Genomic DNA, 19140 nt, shown 5'->3' on the forward strand with positions numbered 1-19140 from the left:
TAGGGCTGAGAAAGAAAATCTGGTTAGGAATAGCAAACATGGCAGCTTTTGACTGTTAATCTTTTGAGGCAAAGAAGGTTAAGAGAAGCAAAGTGATTTCAGGTTTACTTTTTTAAAATTTTTATTTGAGATGGGAATCTCACCCAGTTGCCCAGGCTGGAGTGCAGTGGCACAATCTTGGCTCAATGCACGCCTCCCGGGTTCAAGTGATTCTCCTGCCTCAGCCTCCCGAGTAGCTGGGATTACAGGCACCTGCCACCACACCTGGCTACTTTTTGTATTTTTAGTAGAGATGGGGTTTCACCATGTTGGCCAGGCTGGTCTCCAACTCCTGACCTCAGGTGATCCACCTGCCTTGGCCTCCCAAAGTGCTGGGATTATAGGCGTGAGCCACCGACCCCGGCCGGCAAGGTGATTTCTGTGCAACACAGAAAACTGATGCAACAATACTCCTAGGCAGAATGAAGCAATTAAGTAAAACATTTACTTAGCTCCTTAGCCTTTCAAGTTGCTTAAACAGGCACCCACTCAAAAGATTAGATCATAAAAATATAATGCTTGCAAGACTGTAAGTAAGCTCCCCCCCCCCCTTTTTTTTATCATCAGACCAGGTGCACCAAGACCATTTATTTGGTTATGTCTTTACTGATGGTTCTGTCAAACTATAACTCCAGAATTATAAGGTTGCCTCTGATTACAGAAGTGTCAAATTAGCTTTAAGACAATTTTACTTTTCTTTAAAGATACAGCATTTTAAAAATACTCCAAATTGAGTTATGCGAAAGATTCTAACACTTGTGCGTGTAACTTGTTACAAAATTCCCAGAAAATCTAAGAGCCACACACATTTTTTTCCCTCCAGAAACAGCTTGCATTTATAAACAATATATATCACTTGCTGACATCAAGACCCCTAAATTTGGTACAAAAGCCAAGAAAAAAACTCCACGAATTTTCATCTTGCATAGACAGAATGAGGTATTAAAAATGTTTCTCCAGGTCCTTTCAAAGAATTGTTAGTTCATGGTACATCCTGCAGTTAGTTCTGAGCTCTGGATTTCAGAATCATGTCACACTAACAGCATTTACTACCAACCTTCCCTATTAACTTGATTCAACTCCAATTACTTCTTTGCTTTTCTGTTTTCATCAAGGAGGATGTTGCCAGTCTGCATTGAACAGAGCACTTCTTTCAGAGTTCTTAGAACCTTGCTCTAAGTCCATCTCAGGTGTGAGCGGTATGTGACAATACCACTAGTGTTTAAACTGGAAGGTAGGAGGTTCTTGCTCCCAAAGCACTTAGCGCAGTGCCCAGCAAACACTAGGTTCTCCCAAACACATCCTCTGACCACACTGTCATCTCAACTCCTGCAGGTGTGCCATGTTTCCAACATGTTTCTTTTCTGAAAGTGTAGTAATAAAGTGTAGTCATAATTTAAATTTTAAAAACCTACATTGCTCTAGCTGACTGGCATCAGTACATGAATTGGCTTTGCAGATGCTACACAAGAAAGCAGAAATGGGTTGTCCTGACACATTTTTTACTCCAATTCCCATCTTTTTCTCCCAAGGAATACAGGCTATAAAGTTCCAAATATTACCACACACATTACAAGAGCCCACAGGTATCCATCCAGTGAAACCAAGGACTGCGCAGGTGAAGTCATTTAATATTTTGTTTTGCTAGATTTGGAATCCTCCAGGCAATGGTGGTGTGCTGCAAACGGAAAATATATTTGAAGGGCATCTGCTAACAAGTAAACCATCTGTATGTAATCCATTCCATTTTCTATTCCATTTCAGATTTAGTTTTAATAAAGTAATACAAATCATTTAAAGAAAAAACCTTTAATTTAAAATTCTGATCTATGCATAAAATTCATTTTTATATCACGGTTAAATTTAGTACAAACTATAAAAATGTTAACACTGAAGTTTTCAACAGAAGTCTATTAAGATGCCTTAGAAAAATTAAACAACAGCAAGTCATTTACTGCTATGAGGTTAATACATAAAGAAACATTCACACATTTTACTGAAATTTTCAGCAAATAACTTTAGCCATAATACTTATAAGTTCAAAAGTTGTGTGTGGCTCTACAGCAATTATAATTTGCAATGAAAACACTAAGCCAAATCTTTTTAAGCGAATCAGAACAATCCTAGCTACAAAATTGGTTGGAATTTGCAAACCTTAAAAAGAATACCAATTGTGAATGGAATAGGTATCGTAACTTAGCTTACAGTGGAAGATGGTAAAAACTCGATGCTTAAGTCTGAATTGCACAAGGAAAATATTAGGGGAAAAACACTCAGCTATTACTGATAGCTATTACTTTAAAAAAATATTAGATCATTCTTATATTAAAAACATGAAATGAATCCAAGCCAGACAGTACTGAGTTTTTACACAAGCCTCTTTTGTATTCAATGTTGTTTATTGAGGAGTGAATAAGAGACTACTGCCAGACATGCCAATGACACTTCACATTCAAGGGCTGGAAGCTGGAAAGCTTCCCGACTGAGTCACTGTATAAGCCTTCTGGGAAAAAGAACCAAAGTGACATCAAATATGCCATCTTCATGCTTGTTGTCTGTCATCAGTTTTTTTCAACTTTTGGGTCTACTGGTTTGCTGGGTAGTAGGCTTCCTTCTACCCTACAGAAAGACTCACACTCCAATTAACAATGAACACTGAGTGCAGAGCAATCTGTGTGAACACACATCTGCGCTGAGTAACTGTTCTTAAAGCTGTTTTTCCTTAAATTTCCTTATGTCTAACGAGAAAAATTAATTTGATTTCCCTTTCCCCTTCAGGTGGGTGGGTTATACCAATAGAAAAATACTCTTCAGTGCTACTGCAGGGCTTCCAGGAACTCCTTCACTGGTCTGGTAGAAATCCATGGAAACTCCATTCTGCAACACAGCGCTGCTCTTCCTGCTCATGGCTCTCCAAAATGGCCTACACACAACACTACCGCTCTCTTTTGCTCAAAAACAAAACAAAGAAACCTAAACGAAAGGGTAAGCGTTTATTTGTAGTTAGTTTTCTGGTGGGTGACATTAAGGCCCTTCACGCAGAGTTCAGGAGCTCCTGAATGGCGGCCTGCTGCTCAGGACTGAGCTGTGCTATGCACTCAGTCCACAATCCTCCAGAAGTCTAGGGAAAGAAACATGTTCACAGACTTAGACATGGCAAAATGCTCATTTGGAAGGATTTTAATCATCATCATAGGTAGACTGTAATAATGCCAAAATACCTTCTCCCTAGGTAGTTTATTTTGATGAGTATCATTGTAAAAGCAAGAAATCTGCTCATTTTTTAAAAGTTCATTTCATTTACAGTAAGGTTTCTTCATTTTTGCATTGATAAAGCTACACAAAGCTGGTAACATCTTAAAGTAACCCATATACCACATGAACATAGGAAGTAAAAATCATCTAAAGTTTTTTGGCAGGTGCCAAGTTATTATTAAATCTCGGTTTTTTTCCTTCAGATAGGCAGAAAAACTACACATAATAAGCTTGTGTTAAGCACCAACTGGTAGGCTCAAAATGTCCTAAGATGAAGGTTTTAATTCTAACAAATAATAAGAACATATGGATGGATTACATTAAGAATAATCCATTTGAGGCTTACAGACAAGAGACTATGAAAACATAAAAATAAAATTCCCTTAGCTATTAGATTTCTAGTTTCTTCTCATAGAGGAATATAAAAACAAAAAGGCTTTATCTCCCCTTTCCCAATTCAACCAAATCAGCTTACCTGTACTTGGCGAACGACATTGGCCAGACGTTTGGCACAAGGATCTTCATGTTTAATTGCCTCGTGCATTTCTCCTTCCGCAATTATACTAAATATTTTGGGCAGATTGGTATTGTTTGGGCCAAGAACAATTGGATGATTACTGACAAATGAGAAGAAAACCTTAGTAAGTGAAATTTGTAAAGAGAAATATGATTATGTGTTCACCAAGAAAACCAGCCATTCTTATATATGAACTCTTCATTTCTTCCTAAATTAGAAAAAAAAAAAAATATTGGACTCATCTCTCAGGATTAAGGGCCAAACACAACAGAATGCTCTAAATACCTTATAAATAATTTGTGATGTCTTAAAAAAATGTATTGTATTACTAAGTTTCTTAACAAAATAAAATTTTATTTTGCTACTACAAAATTGGTTCTAAAATAACTCTGAAGTTCAAAAAAATTATATAAACATTTCAAGAATAAACTGAGAAATAAACTCAGGCAAGTTTAACAGGAAAAAACCTAACAGTGAATTTAAGAATTCCAGTCTTGGCCGGGCGCGGTGGCTCAAGCCTGTAATCCCAGCACTTTGGGAGGCCGAGACGGGCGGATCACGAGGTCAGGAGATCGAGACCATCCTGGCGAACACTGTGAAACCCCGTCTCTACTAAAAATACAAAAACTAGCCGGGAGACGTGGCGGGCGCCTGTAGTCCCAGCTACTCGGGAGGCTGAGGCAGGAGAATGGCGTAAACCCAGGAGGCGGAGCGTGCAGTGAGCTGAGATCCGGTCACTGCACTCCAGCCTGGGCGACAGAGCGAGACTCCGCCTCAAAAAAAAAAAAAAAAAAAAAAAAAAAAAAAAAAAAAAAGAATTCCAGTCTTTGTCACTAAGAGAATTTCAGAGTAGTCGTTTTCAAGGGAGATGATCAAATAGCATGATTAAGACCTGGTCTGGCCGGGCGCGGTGGCTCAAGCCTGTAATCCCAGCACTTTGGGAGGCCGAGACGGGCGGATCACGAGGTCAGGAGATCGAGACCATCCTGGCCTACACGGTGAAACCCCGTCTCTATTAAAAAATACAAAAAACTAGCCGGGTGAGATGGCGGGCGCCTGTAGTCCCAGCTACTCGGGAGGCTGAGGCAGGAGAATGGCGTAAACCCGGGAGGCGGAGCTTGTAGTGAGCCGAGATCGCGCCACTGCACTTCAGCCTGGGCGACAGAGCGAGACTCCGTCTCAAAAAAAAAAAGACCTGGTCATTTCAGATGCAGGAGCAGGTCAGGAGCACGTAGACGGCAGGATGGCTGTTACATTCCTTAATGATGTACTCAGTGGAAGACTCAAACCCATTTCTTATGTGAACCTGAACTTAAAACAAGCATGGAGAATATGCCTGTTGGCCTATTGCTATAAACTCCACTCGTTGTAGCCCTTGAATTTATTCATAACCTAAAAATAATAATCAATAGTGACAGAGCTTAGATCTGATTATATTATGGGGGGAACTTGGACTTAGAAAACAGACACTAAACAACATGCCCTTAGGCCAGGTTTGGTGGCTCATGCCTGTAATCCCAGCACTTTGGGAGGCTGAGGTGGGAGGATATCTTGAGGCCAAGAGTTTGAGACCTGCCTGGGCAAAACAGTTAAGACCTTGTCACTACCAAAAAAGTTTAAAAGTACAGAAATAAATAATTAAAGTGCTTCATCTGTTGAATCTAATTTCATAAAGAATAACTCAAAATTAGACTTTATTCTAAGGGCAATGTTAACCGTGATATGGTTTCTTAATATGACTTATAAAGACAGCACTATTATAAACCTATCCAACTGAGGACTGTGCAGAGATCATCGGTTAAACCTTAAAAGACTGATGTTAAGCAAGAAAAATCAGGAAGCACTGTGGAGGGGAAGGAAATAAGGTCACAGTCTGCTTTCTTACCTTTCAATCAGGTCACACAGATAATTGAAAGTCTGAACAGCTTCTTCTTTATCTTCATGTAGTGGAAGCCAAGACAACCAGTGTGGAAGGACCTCTTCAACATTTACACAGTCAGGCTTGAACTTCATGATTTTCCCTACTGCTGAGATGCAGTTCTCTGTAGCATTGACATTTTCTTTGGTCTTAGAATCCGCAGACTGAATAACTCTTACCAGGAGGGGAAGTGCTTCTAAAATAAGCATTTGAAAGAAGTTCAGCCAAAACCTCACATTTTCATGCAAATGAATATACATATTTTTGGTTTTGGTCCAGATATTGATTATGGTAAAGAAATGTTAAAATGTATGGGAAGTGTTGTCTTCTTGGCTATGTCATTACAGAATGGTAACAGAGGGGGGACTGCCACAGCATGGACAGGAGCACTAGTCCTCTACTAACTTAGAGACCCAGAGAGATTAGTGGCCTCCAGATTTATAGTACTCACCACATCACCCAAGGGTACTGCAGCTTTAAAAGCTGCTTAACTATATACCCCAGTAAGTTTTAAAAGTCCTATTCTGCCAGGCATGGTGGCTCATGCCTGTAATTCCAGCACTTTGGGAGGCTGAGGTGGGCCCATCACGAGGTCAGGAGATTGAGACCATCCTGGCTAACATGGTGAAACCCCGTCTCTACAAAAAACAGAAAAAATTAGCCAGCTGTGGTGGCACGCGCCTGTAGTCCCAGCTACTCAGGAGGCTGAAGCAGGAGAACTGCTTGAACCCGGGAGGCAGAGGTTGCAGTGAGCCGAGATTGTGCCACTGCACTCCAGTCTGAATGACAGAGCAAGACTCCGTCTCAATTAAAAAAAAAAAAAAAAAAAATTCCTATTCTAAGGCTATTGTATATCACCAAAATGCAAAGAGGAACGCACCCCGGAAGGCTGGGGGCAGGGGATGTCTTTGATTCTATTTCTACGAGAATGAATCATATCTTTTTATCATCTAGAATCCTAAATGCTACAGATGAGATGTCTGAAAACAGACTACAGCAGAAATAGGCAAATAATGTTTGGGAGTGTGGTAAAGAGTAAAGTAGGGATACACAGGATGTCTGGAATGCACGTAACTGAATAAGCAAAGGTACCTGTACAAAAAGGGCGATAATTATCTCCACCATACTGTGCCATGACTCCCAGGCCATATGCAGCTGCTTGCCTGACTTCTGGGCTGTTGTCACATACATATTGGAGCATTGGTCTTAAGAAATATTCTGCATATTTAAATGAGGCTGGACTACAGTGTTCTATGACATCATCAAAGATGCATAATCCCCATTGTCTGTCTGGCCATGGTCTATGTGGACACTACAAAAGAAATTCTCTTTTAAGCTTCAAATACTGGTGTACATAAAGAATGTAAAGAAATATTCACTATAGACTATCTGTTTACATTGATATTCCTGATATAGGCAAAAGAAAAAAGAAAACATAGTAACAACCACTTCTTGTGACCAACGATATTCAATAAAATACACAGATTTAATAAAATTTAGGTTTCAACGACATGTGTGATTTGTTACAGAACTCTACAATCTGACATTATCACACAGAAGAACTGACAGTGGCAGCATTGTATATAAATCTACTTTGTAAAAAAGACAATGGTACTCCTACATTAAAAAATTACAATAATAATAAAAGCTGCAAAGATCTTAACATATAGTATTTATTCAACAGGCTAAGTCATGTGTGCCTGAATCTTTTTAAAAATGTAATGCACTACTTAATACAATAAAATGCAAAATTGAAAGCCAAAAAGAAAAATTCCAAACATCTGATGACAGCTGCTAATTTATAATATATTTTTAAAAACCCAATATAGGCCAGGCGCGGTGGCTCAAGCCTGTAATCCCAGCACTTTGGGAGGCCGAGACGGGCGGATCACAAGGTCAGGAGATCCAGACCATCCTGGCTAACACTGTGAAACTCCGTCTCTACTAAAAAATACAAAAAACTAGCCAGGCGAGGTGGCGGGCGCCTGTAGTCCCAGCTACTCGGGAGGCTGAGGCAGGAGAATGGCGTGAACCCGGGAGGCGGAGCTTGCAGTGAGCTGAGATCTGGCCACTGCACTCCAGCCCGGGCGACAGAGCAGACTCTGTCTCAAAAAAAAAAAAAAAAAACCCAATACACGGCTGGGCACGGTGGCTCACGCCTGTAATCCCAGCACTTCGGGAGGCCGAGGCGGGCAGATCACAAGGTCAGGAGTTTGAGACCAGTCTGGCTGATACGATGAAAACCCGTCTCTACTACTAAAAACCCAACAAAAAAACACAACTAAAGATACAAAAAAACCCCCAAAAACCTGAATAGGCCATTATATGATGTGTTGCTGTAGGCCCATAAATGGAAACACATGTATCTACTATGGTGATGGGGGGTGTTAATGGTGCTGAGGCCATACATGCACGGGAGCACAGGCACATGGGAAATCTCTGTACCTCCTGTTCAATTTGGTTGTAAATCTAAAACTGCTTTAAAATAGGAAGTCTAGAGCTGGGAGCAGTGGCTCATGCCTGTAATCCTAGCACTTCGGGAGGCTGAGGCGGGTGGATCACGAGGTCAGGAGTTGGAGACCAGCCCAGTCAACATGGTGAAACCCCATCTCTACTAAAAATACAAAAAATTCGCTGGGCGTGGTGGCGTGCGCCTGTAATCCCAGCTACTCAGGAGGCGGAGGCAGGAGAATTGCTTGAACCCAGAAGTCGGAGGCTGCAGTGAGCCGAGATAGCACCACTGCACTCCAGCCTGGGCAACAGAGCAAGACTCTATCTTGAGAAAAACAAACAAACAAAAGTCTATAAAACATTTTTTAAAACATCAAATATATGCGTGAGAGAAGGTTAAAAAAATATATATATATATAAGCCCATTATCCATAATCCATGATTGCTGGTAGTACATAACAAAGATAATTGAATTATTTATGGTCCACTAAATAAGAAGTAACCATTCTGTTTCCTTTTATTAATTTAGGAGGGCAGATATAATCTGAAATAATAACAATAAATCACTTGTATGTCTTTCAGATGTGTTAGAACTGAATTGGCCTATGGAAAACTAAGTTAGGAATCTTCGAGCACACAATGAATGAGAAAATGTCCAGGGTAATGCAGTCAACTTGATAAAATCAAAGATGTACAATGGAAACAATCATTTCTGAGACCCATTTTAACTTCAAGCATTAGATTTTATGCAGCAGTGAAAAGGATTCTAGGTTAACTAAACAAAACAACTACTAAGAAAGGTAACACTTACAATGAGGTTGACAATTAATGGAAGCAGCTGTTCAAACCATGGTAATACCTTTTCTTTGTAGCTACTGAATATTGAATGTAAAATATCTGACACTTTGGTCAGAATATAAACATCATTATCATCCTAAAAAAAAAAAAACACAGACACACATACACACCCATATGGATTAAAAAGTATATTTTCTATTACCAATAGTAACATTTATAAAAACCTTAAAAAATGCAGAAAATCAATTTCTCATTCCTGTCTTAAGGGTAAATCAAGAGTCTAGAGACTGAAGTCAAGGGTGGGTTATCATGTCTCTTACTAATCAAAGGCCAGTCTTACTTGGAAAGACAAAGGTGTGTGGCAAGAACTGTATTTACTGCAAAGATTTTCCTCAGAACATAATTAAAATAGATGGGTTGAAAAATTATCTCTAATTTCTACATTCTGCAATGAAGGTGTTTTTACTATTTTTACTTTGTTTTCAGCAGAATAATCCTCATTTCGGGGTGGATGGTGGGGAGAATGGGGTCTCGCTGTTAGTGGCAATTTGGGCCTACAAGCACGTGGGCACCTTCAGGAAGCTGGTACTACCTACATGGTAGCACTGGCCCACCAAGTGGCCACAGATGAGATGCTGGACTCTAAACACACAATGAAGTATGCTTGACAGTCCTAGGTGGTTTGATGAGAGAACTAAGTAATCTGGTGAAAAAGGCCCCAGACGGTCAATAGTGTGACTCAGGGCAATCATTTCACACTGGAATTTCAGGTTACTCATCTTTAAAACAGTGAAAGCACCACAAAATACAAATGGTTGTTGTGAGCAATATGTAAATGAACTAGGAAAACCTCAAGGTGTTTTGCTGAGTGAGGTATTACAACAAAATGCACATAGCACCAAAAGACATATCAGTTTAATTTCAAATTACTCATTCATAAATTAAGAGGGGAAATATATCCAATTCCTCCGCTAAAGACTGATAATTACATCAGAATGACAACTCACATAAATCAGAAACTGAGGCATTTACAAGTCTTTCAGATGCAAGTGATCATGTAAGTTCCAAAGGGAAAAATTTACCTCATCTTGTAGTGACTCTTCGACCTGTTCATCATAGTCTTCATCTTGTCTTTTAACTAAAACACACCCAAATAAATGTTTTTAAATGATCACCAAAATGGTCAAGGATTATATTCAGAAATAAAAGCATGGAAAACTCACCTTGTCGTAATTCTTGATTTTTAAAATGTTCTTCAAGCTTTGCCTTCAATATACCTCCCAGTTCTTCAAAGTGTTCATTATTAAGGCATCCATCTCCCATTACTTCAATGCACTAATGAGGTTGAGAAAAGAAAACAATCCATAAGATTAGGGGTGTTGAGAGTCTAAAGTTAAACTCCACTAAGAATCACACGGAAAAATAAACACAGTTCAGTATCCTGGAAGATTAATTATTTACATATGCTTAACTTGTATTTGTTAGAATGACAGCATTGTAGAGACTGGAGTTAGAAAAAACATTTTCTTTTAAACATTACTGAGCACACCTAGGTGCCAGGCATCATGCCAGGTACTGAGGATTCAAAGATGGAGCACACACATGCACACACACACACCAGCTCCTAAGGAGCACAACTGCTATATCCGTACTCGGTACACACAACATAAAAGAACACTGAAGGAAGGGTATTAGAGGTAGAAGAAATAATATAGGCAGAGGTATGGAAGCATGCTTTCTTCGGAAAAACAGAAGGAATTCTGAATTACAAGAGTGTAAATAAGGACACATAAAGATGCTGAGAAATTGTAAATCTTCAATCAAGATCGGAGCAAACTACAGTTGTACAAAATGGGAGTGACACTGTATGAGAAAGGAAGTGATTCAATGAAGAGCAAGGCAGTGCTTGAGGAAAACAGAATGAACTGAGAGCAAAAGAAAGGAGATATCTGCAGTAGACCAAGGGGGCTATTTCAACAGCATGAAAAAGAGATGCGGCAATGAAAAAAAAAACAGAGAGGAACTGAGGAAAGTAGAAAGAACAGAAACTAGAGATGATACCCAAGCTTCTGTGGTTGGATTATTAAGTATAAGACTAAAATACTATTCAGAATTTCTTCTCTTTTTCCAAAGAATGCATGCTTTTATGCTGTTGCCTGTATCATTCCCTCTAACTATACTGCCCTTCCAAGGCAAATTTACCCTCTTTAAAAGAAACATAATACCAAAATATTAAAACAAAAAATTCAACATTTTTATTTTTAAAAAAATCATACACTACAGCACATAAAAATTTATTTAGCTGGCCTACACCTGTAATCCCAGCACTCCGGGAGGCCAAGGTGGATCACCTGAGGCCAGGAGTTCGAGACCAGCCTGGGGAACATCTACCAAAAATACGAAAAGTAGCAGGTGTGGTGGCACATGCCTGTAATCCCGACTACTTGGAAGGATCACGCATGAGAATTGCTTGAACCCAGGAGGCGCAGGTTGCAGTGAGCTGCGACTGTGACACTGCACTCCAGCCTGGGTAACAGAGTAATACTCTGTCTCAAAAAAATTTTTTAAAAAACTTTTAGCAAGACTAATAAATGAACATACTACTTTATACATATTTTTTAAGAGAAAAATATTCACCTTTGCAAAAGAATGCATTATTTCGGAGAGGACGTCTGAATCTGGTTCTGTACCAATGGCCTTAATTAGAGCATCACACATGAAATGCCACATCTGTGTGAGATACTCAGGACCACGGACTCTTGCACACTCCAGGAGAAGAGGCATGGATTCTGCTGCTGCCACTCGAACACGTTTCATTGTTAAGGAACCTCAAAAGACTGTTTATTATTTCACTTAAATGTTAAAGGGTTCAATGCATTAATAGTAGTGCTAGGCAACTTCTGTTTATCTAAGATATCCAAGAGCTTGTGTTAAATATAAAGCATGTATAAAAATAGAAAAGACATACCTCCCGTCTCCTCTGTCACCTATAATAGTGGCAGGAATGAGTCCAGCAGCAGTGAAGGGCTGCCTACTGCTCAAATGTAAACCAAAATACAAAAATGACTATGAAAGGACCTATGACCATTAGCATGCCTCAAGGTGTACCTACCTCAAAACCTTAGGGAGTATCTGTTTCTAATAAATGCAACTGAAGCATTTCCCTGAAAAAAACCACCGAGGACCTCTTCCTATGCTGGCCTTTTCAGTTTTCAATAAAGATTAAATTGTCTTTCCCTATCTAATCTCATTTACAAAATAAGGTCTTGATAACTTCCTCTTAAAAGCAATTTCGCTTTGTCCTCTGGCATCCTGGGAAGTAAGTCTTTGTTGGGTAAAAGCTGTCTTCTGTAAAGGACACCACTATAAGATGTCGTAGGCCGGGCGCGGTGGCTCAAGCCTGTAATCCCAGCACTTTGGGAGGCCGAGACGGGCGGATCACGAGGTCAGGAGATCGAGACCATCCTGGCGAACATGGTGAAACCCCGTCTCTACTAAAAATTACAAAAAAAACTAGCCGGGCAAGGCGGTGGGCGCCTGTAGTCCCAGCTACTCGGGAGGCTGAGGCAGGAGAATGGTGTAAACCCGGGAGGCGGAGCTTGCAGTGAGCTGAGATCCGGCCACTGCACTCCAGCCTGGGTGACAGAGCGAGACTCCGTCTCAAAAAAAAAAAAAAAAAAAAAAAAAGATATCGTAAGAGGAATGATGACAAAGGGGCTTTGGAGTCAGAGAGATCGGGATTTGCGTCTGGGCTCTAACATTCTCTTGTGTGTAAAGACATAAAAATGTACCGGAAAATATTAATTTTGACTATTATTATGTTAAGAAGGATAATGGAAAGCAGTTGTGGGTGGATCACCTGAGGTCAGGAGTTCGAGACCTGCCTGGCCAACGTGGTGAAAACCCGTCTCTACTAAAAACAAAAAACAAACAAAAAAACAACAACAAACAAAAGTTAGCTGGGCATGGTAGCGCATGTCTGTGATCCCCGCTACTCAGGAGGCTGAGGCAGAAGAATCACTTGAACTAGGGAGGTGGCAGTTGCAGTGAGCTGAGATCGTGCCACTGCACTCCAGCCTGGGCAATAGAGTGAGACTCTGTCTCAAAAGAGAATGCAGATGTATCAAGTGACGTTTCCCCTAAAGGTGCTATCCACATTGGAAATGGAGGATTCTCACTGCTACAGAAAGTTGACTATCTATCGCTGGTTCTCTAATCTATTAAGACAGGTCTTTGCCAGGCACAGTGGCTCACGCCTTTAATCCCGTAACTTTGTGGGGCCAAGGCAGGAGGATTGCTTGAGCCTAGGAGTTTGAGACCAGCCTGGGCAACATAGGGAGACCTTATCTCTACAAAATAATAATAATAATAATAAAAATCTAGCTGGGCACAGTGTTGTGCACGTAGGTCCCAGCTACCTGGGAGGTTGTGGTTTCAGTGAGTCCTGCTCATGCCACTGCACTCCAGCCTAGGTGACAGAGTGAGACACCATCTTTTAAAATAAAAGTCTTATTTTCTTAACGTTACCAAAAGATATTTGGGGAAAGTAGCAACTATATATAATTGTAATCATTTGCTAATTATTTATCCTTAAATCCTTAAGTGGGCCACAGAAAGCTGACAGAGGATAGGTGACATTTTCTTTTTCATGTTTTGGCACAAGTGGAAACAAAGGCACACGCAGAGGACCGACCTTATCACCTCGAAGTACAGTTAGTGCAAATACAATCATAGTGATGTCTACTTCAGTGAACACTGTCTAATACTCCAAGAAACAACTTTACTAAATCTACACGTTTTGTATTCAAAGGTTGTAGGATATCATCGTGGAAATAAAACTTCAGTAAAGGGACCATCAGTTTGACAACCTGTTCGGTGTACTCCACAAAGCCTTCCTTTAACTCCTTAGCATAGCAAACCTGTAACCAAAGTATTGGGAGGAAATAAAGATTCATGTTAGTTTTCAAGCATTAATATTAACAAACAGCAAAATCATTAAGGACCATAGGAAGCTGTACTTTGACTAGAACTACATTTAAAGCTGCACGTACAACTGTCAAATTAGTCTTCCAACTAAAAGGAGTATGAAAAGGGTCATGAAATGATTGTAGTATTGGTGAGCAACAAAAAGAAAAAAAAAGGAAATTATTGTCGTATATATTGTCTTTCCAAGGCTGGAATCATTCACACTCTATTCAGCAAGTTTTAGCCAATACATCCAACAAAATGTATCACTTATTAGAGGAAAAATCATTCTAAAAGATACAACACCCCTCCCCCAACACATCAGTTAACTGTAGCATTTACTTTGTAAATGCGTAGCAAATAGGCTTCTGATATTATTATTATTATTATTTTTTTTTTGAGACGGAGTCTTGCTCTGTCTCTCAGGCTGGAGTGCAGTGGCACGATCTCCGCTCACTGCAAGCTCCATCGCCTCCCAGGTTCACACCATTCTCCTGCCTCAGTCTCTTGAGAAGCTGGGACTACAGGCGCTTGCCACCACGCCCGGCTAATTTTTTTGCATTTTTAGTAGAGACGGGGTTTCCCCATGTTCGCCAGCACGGTCTCATCTCCTGACCTCGTGATCCGCCCGCCTCGGCCTCCCAAAGTGCTGGGATTACAGGCGTAAGCCACCGTGCTCGGCTGATATTTTGTGTTTTTAAAAAATCATGGCTGGGCGCGGTGGCTCATGCTTGTAATCCCAGCACTTTGGGAGGCCGAGGCGGGTAGATCACGAGGTCAGGAGTTCCAGACCAGCCTGGCCAACACAGTGAAACCCCATCTCTACTAAAAATACAAAAATTAGCCAGGCATGGTGGCGGCCGCCTGTAACGCCAGCTACTTGGGCTGAGGCAGGAGAATCGCTTGAACCCAGGAGGTAGAAGTGGCACTGAGCTGGGATTGTGCCACTATACTCCAGCCTGGGTGACAGAGTTAGACGGATCGCGAGGTCAGGCGTTCGAGACCAGCCAGGCCAACGTGGTGAAAACCCGCCTCTACTAAAGATACAAAAAATTAGCCAGGCGTGGTGGTGCACGCCTGTAATCCTAGCTACTTAGAAGGCTGAGGTAGGAGAATCGCTTGAACCCAGGAGGCAGAGGTTGCAGTGAGCTGAGGTCAAGCCACTGCACTCCAGCCTGAGCGACAGAGTAAGACTCCGTCTCAAAAAGCAAAAAGAAACCCCAAAAAACCTAATTGTTTTATTCTCTTTTACTACATCTAAAGATTACTTTGTTTTAAGATGTTATTATTTGTATTTGCTCTCCAGTTGAGAGGGGAAAAAACCCACAAAAATCCAAAGTGTTTATAATTTATAGATACTAAGTATTGTAGATGACAATAAGAAATATACTTTTATTTATTTATTTTTTTTTTGAGACGGAGTCTCGCTCTGTCGCCCAGGCTGGAGTGCAGTGGCCGGATCTCAGCTCACTGCAAGCTCCGCCTCCCGGGTTTACGCCATTCTCCTGCCTCAGCCTCCCGAGTAGCTGGGACTACAGGCGCCCACCACGTCGCCCGGCTAGTTTTTGTATTTTTAGTAGAGACGGGGTTTCACCGTGTTAGCCAGGATGGTCTCGATCTCCTGACCTCGTGATCCGCCCGTCTCGGCCTCCCAAAGTGCTGGGATTACAGGCTTGAGCCACCGCGCCCGGCCAGAAATATACTTTTAAATGAATTAGAACATGTAATATAAATACAAAATAAAATTGAAGCAACTTTTTAGGTTTACTTAACTGCTAAATTTGTAATATACCATAATTTCTAAAATCTAACTTTAAAAATAAGTATTGGCCAGGTGCAGTGGCTCACGCCTGTAATCCCAGCACTTTGGGAGGCCGAGGCAGGCAGACCACCTGACGTCAGGAGTTCAAAACCAGCCTGGCCAAAATGGTGAAACCCCATCTCTACTAAAAATACAAAAAGAAGCTGGCTGTGGTGGCAGGCGCCTGTAATCCCAGCTACTTGGGAGGCTGAGGCAGGAGAATCACTTGAATGCCGGAGGTGGAGGTTGCAGTGAGTCGAGATCATGCCACTGCACTCCAGCCTGGGTGAAAAAGAGAGATTCCATCTCAAAAATAAATAAAATAAAATAAGATAAAAAATAAAATAAAATAAAGTATTATCCTTCACTTTAAAACGCATGCTCATAAAGAAAACTAGGAACTAAATACACATACGCACACCATAAGCACCATAAGGGATAATAACCGAACATTTTGATTTTCCTGCCGTATCCATTTTTTTACACAATTGAAATCAAGCGTTTTGTTTTACATTAAATAGCATGAACACACTTCTGTTAATTTGTTTAAAAAATATTCCATGGCCACCTACTATAGACTAAAAACAAAACAAACAAAAATCCTTCCCTCGTGTAGCTTATATTCTAAAATCTTTGTAATGGCTGTATATTTATCATTCATCTTCCCGCTAACAGGAATTTGGGATATTTGCTGTTTTTTGCTATTTTTGTTTTTTTTTTTTTTTTTAGACGGAGTCTGGCTGTGTCGCCCAGGCTGGAGTGCAGTGGCGCGATCTCGGCTCACTGCAAGCTCTGCCTCCCGGGTTCATGCCATTCTCCCGCCTCAGCCTCCGAGTAGCTGGGACTACAGGCGCCCGCCACCACGCCTGGCTAATTTTTTTGTATTTTTAGTAGAGACGGGGTTTCACCATGTTAGCCAAGATGGTCTCGATCTCCTGACCTCGTGATCCGCCCGCCTTGGCCTCCCAAAGTGCTGGGATTACAGGCTTGAGCCACCGCGCCCGGCCTGTTTTTTGCTATTTAAAACAGCACTGATAACGAAAGGTTTATCCACACGATTTCTTTAAAATGAAAGAAAACTTTGCTTTTTAAGGAATATATTCCTGGCTCTCCAAAGTAATTTCTTTAGCAGCTATTAAAAGCACTCATATAAAATGTATATAAATGTAAGATGTAAAATAAAAGTTTAGTAAAAATAGTGCTCTCTTACCAACATCTGGCAAGCAGTTGATTTTTCTTCTAGTCCTGCAGTTTTAATACCAAAGCTTTGCTGATCTCCAAGGTTCACAAATTCCCAACCATCATCATCACTCATATTCTCCATGTCTTGGGCTATTAACGGAAAAGAAAACAAATGCATATGACAAATAACAACAAAGAGAGAACTATGACAACCGACAGGTCCTTCTAAAGACACCTACTATCTAAAAGGGCTACTTCGGGCTTAATTGAAGCCGTCTTCATTAAAGGCCCCATAACCACTGGAAGGTACTGCTGAAATTCTTTTCCAAGGATTTTGCACATTCTGGCCCATGCTGAGATCATGTAAGAGATCTGGGGGAAAAATTTAAAATTAAAAAAATAGATTAAAAAACAATGGGTAAATGTGATAAAGAAAGCCATTTCCTTATTTCATAATGTTTTATTGGTATGTTTACAGTACTTAAGCAATAAGAGCATTTCTAAAGGTTATATACTTAAAAGGTTCAGAATCAATAACGAAATCCCTGTGAACTCACCCTACACTGGGATATGGACAGCAGGTGAGGCAAAAGACAAAGACCAGAACTTTGGGTATTTCTTTCTACTTTAAGTGATTACAGTTTTCTTTCTTAGCATCTGAATCACCTAAATGAAACTAATCACCTGAACAAAACCAAACATTTTGTCAACTCCCAGTCACAAATTTTTTGAAGACAGAAATGTATTTTATCTGACTCTGTATCCCTATTGCCTGCCACTCCATTCATTAAACATTTATTAAAACCCAAGAAACAGGCCGGGCGCGGTGGCTCAAGCCTGTAATCCCAGCACTTTGGGAGGCCAAGGCGGGCGGATCACGAGGTCAGGAGATCGAGACCATCCTGGCTAACACGGTGAAACCCTGTCTCTACTAAAAAATACAAAAAACTAGCCGGGTGAGGTGGCGGGCGCCTGTAGTCCCAGCTACTTGGGAGGCTGAGGCAGGAGAATGGCGTGAACCCGGGAGGCGGAGCTTGCAGTGCACTCCAGCTTGGGTGACAGAGCGAGACTCCGTCTCAAAAAAAAAAAAAAAAAAAAAAAAAAAAAAAAAAAAAACCCAAGAAACAAAACATCCTTTTCCCTTAGCTGTTGTAATTTTCTCGTTAAGTGGCTGAGTATCTTTAAAACACCTCTTCTCCTATTACTTTCTTTACACAGACTTCATCATCTGCAAATTACCTAGAGAATCTGGTTCCATTCACCATCCCTGCAACCTAGAAAGTGATTCTTATCCCGGTATCTGTCATCCACCTACCTATTTTTATTTATTAAGCATGGACAGACACATGCCCCACCTCTTAATGATTTCATATGTAAAAGTCCACCCACTCTTCAGATAGGTACTGGGTGTTTCTCACATGCCAGGCATTAAACTATATGCTGGCTGATACAAAGGTGAGCAACATGCCTTGTCCTTACCACTCTCCCTATGGCTTACAGTCCCCTCAGCCTCCCTACTGTTGGCAGCCTGCTAAGCATCCCTCCTGCCTGTTATCTCTGCACATACAAAACATACATGTATATTTGTATGTCATTTTGCAAAGAAAGCAAACAACAACAAAACATGCTTTCTCTGCAAAATGATATGTTTTCCTATTTAAACTAATACAGTGTGGCTATGTAAAGTCAAAATTTAATTCAACAATTATTTATGGAGTGCCTTGTTATATGTCAGGCGTTGGGACCATCAAGATTATGACAAACATTTATGACGTTACTATAACACAGTGCTGGAACTGCCCACCATTGAGACTGAACAGATCAGGAAAATCTTGTAAAGGATGAGAACTGTGAGCAAGCGTTAGCTGGGCGTGTATACCTATGTGTGTATGTACATGTGTCAAGAGGCAGGGGTTCTTCCTAATGAAATGCCTTTGTCTGCGCATAGGCAGAGAGGCAAGCAGTGTGTCCTGAGATTCTTGGGTTCTGTATTTTTTGCCAGGGGAAGGAGGTCATGCAGACTTCAAAGGGCTAGGAGACACCTGAATGGAGATGTCTATTACATGCTGGAGAAATGAAACTTCAATTCTGAAGATCTGAAAGTTGCAAGCATACAGAGGAAACTGGAAGCCATGTCTATGAGTGACACTGCTCCATGGGAGTAAGAAGATAAGAGAGCCTTGGACAGAACTCACCAACACCAAAACTTGAGAG

The 19140-nt window shown here is 40.8% G+C and overlaps 1 protein-coding gene across 4 annotated transcripts in view; it reads right to left on the bottom strand.

Moving 5' to 3' along the window:
- Positions 1-625: 625 nt before the first annotated feature.
- IPO5 (importin 5) overlaps positions 626-19140 on the bottom strand; it is a 72779-nt gene continuing 54264 nt past the window's right edge. For 2 of the 4 annotated variants that reach the window (XM_033177394.1, XM_033177396.1), the window contains 11 exons: positions 17166-17298; positions 16955-17076; positions 13801-13897; positions 11616-11788; positions 10202-10313; positions 10061-10116; positions 8992-9114; positions 6822-7041; positions 5697-5925; positions 3770-3911; positions 3014-3160 (listed from right to left, as the gene is read on the bottom strand). In XM_033177394.1, coding sequence (XP_033033285.1) covers positions 3074-3160; positions 3770-3911; positions 5697-5925; positions 6822-7041; positions 8992-9114; positions 10061-10116; positions 10202-10313; positions 11616-11788; positions 13801-13897; positions 16955-17076; positions 17166-17298 — 1494 coding nt within the window. In that variant the 3' untranslated portion in view covers positions 3014-3073. Of the gene's footprint in view, positions 3161-3769; positions 3912-5696; positions 5926-6821; positions 7042-8991; positions 9115-10060; positions 10117-10201; positions 10314-11615; positions 11789-13800; positions 13898-16954; positions 17077-17165; positions 17299-19140 lie in introns of all 4 variants that reach the window. The other 2 variants (XM_033177393.1, XM_033177395.1) reach the window with 2 other exon arrangements.

The sequence above is a fragment of the Trachypithecus francoisi genome, unplaced genomic scaffold, assembly GCF_009764315.1.
Source record: "Trachypithecus francoisi isolate TF-2019V2 unplaced genomic scaffold, Tfra_2.0 Lachesis_group18, whole genome shotgun sequence".
Lineage (NCBI taxonomy): Eukaryota > Metazoa > Chordata > Mammalia > Primates > Cercopithecidae > Trachypithecus > Trachypithecus francoisi.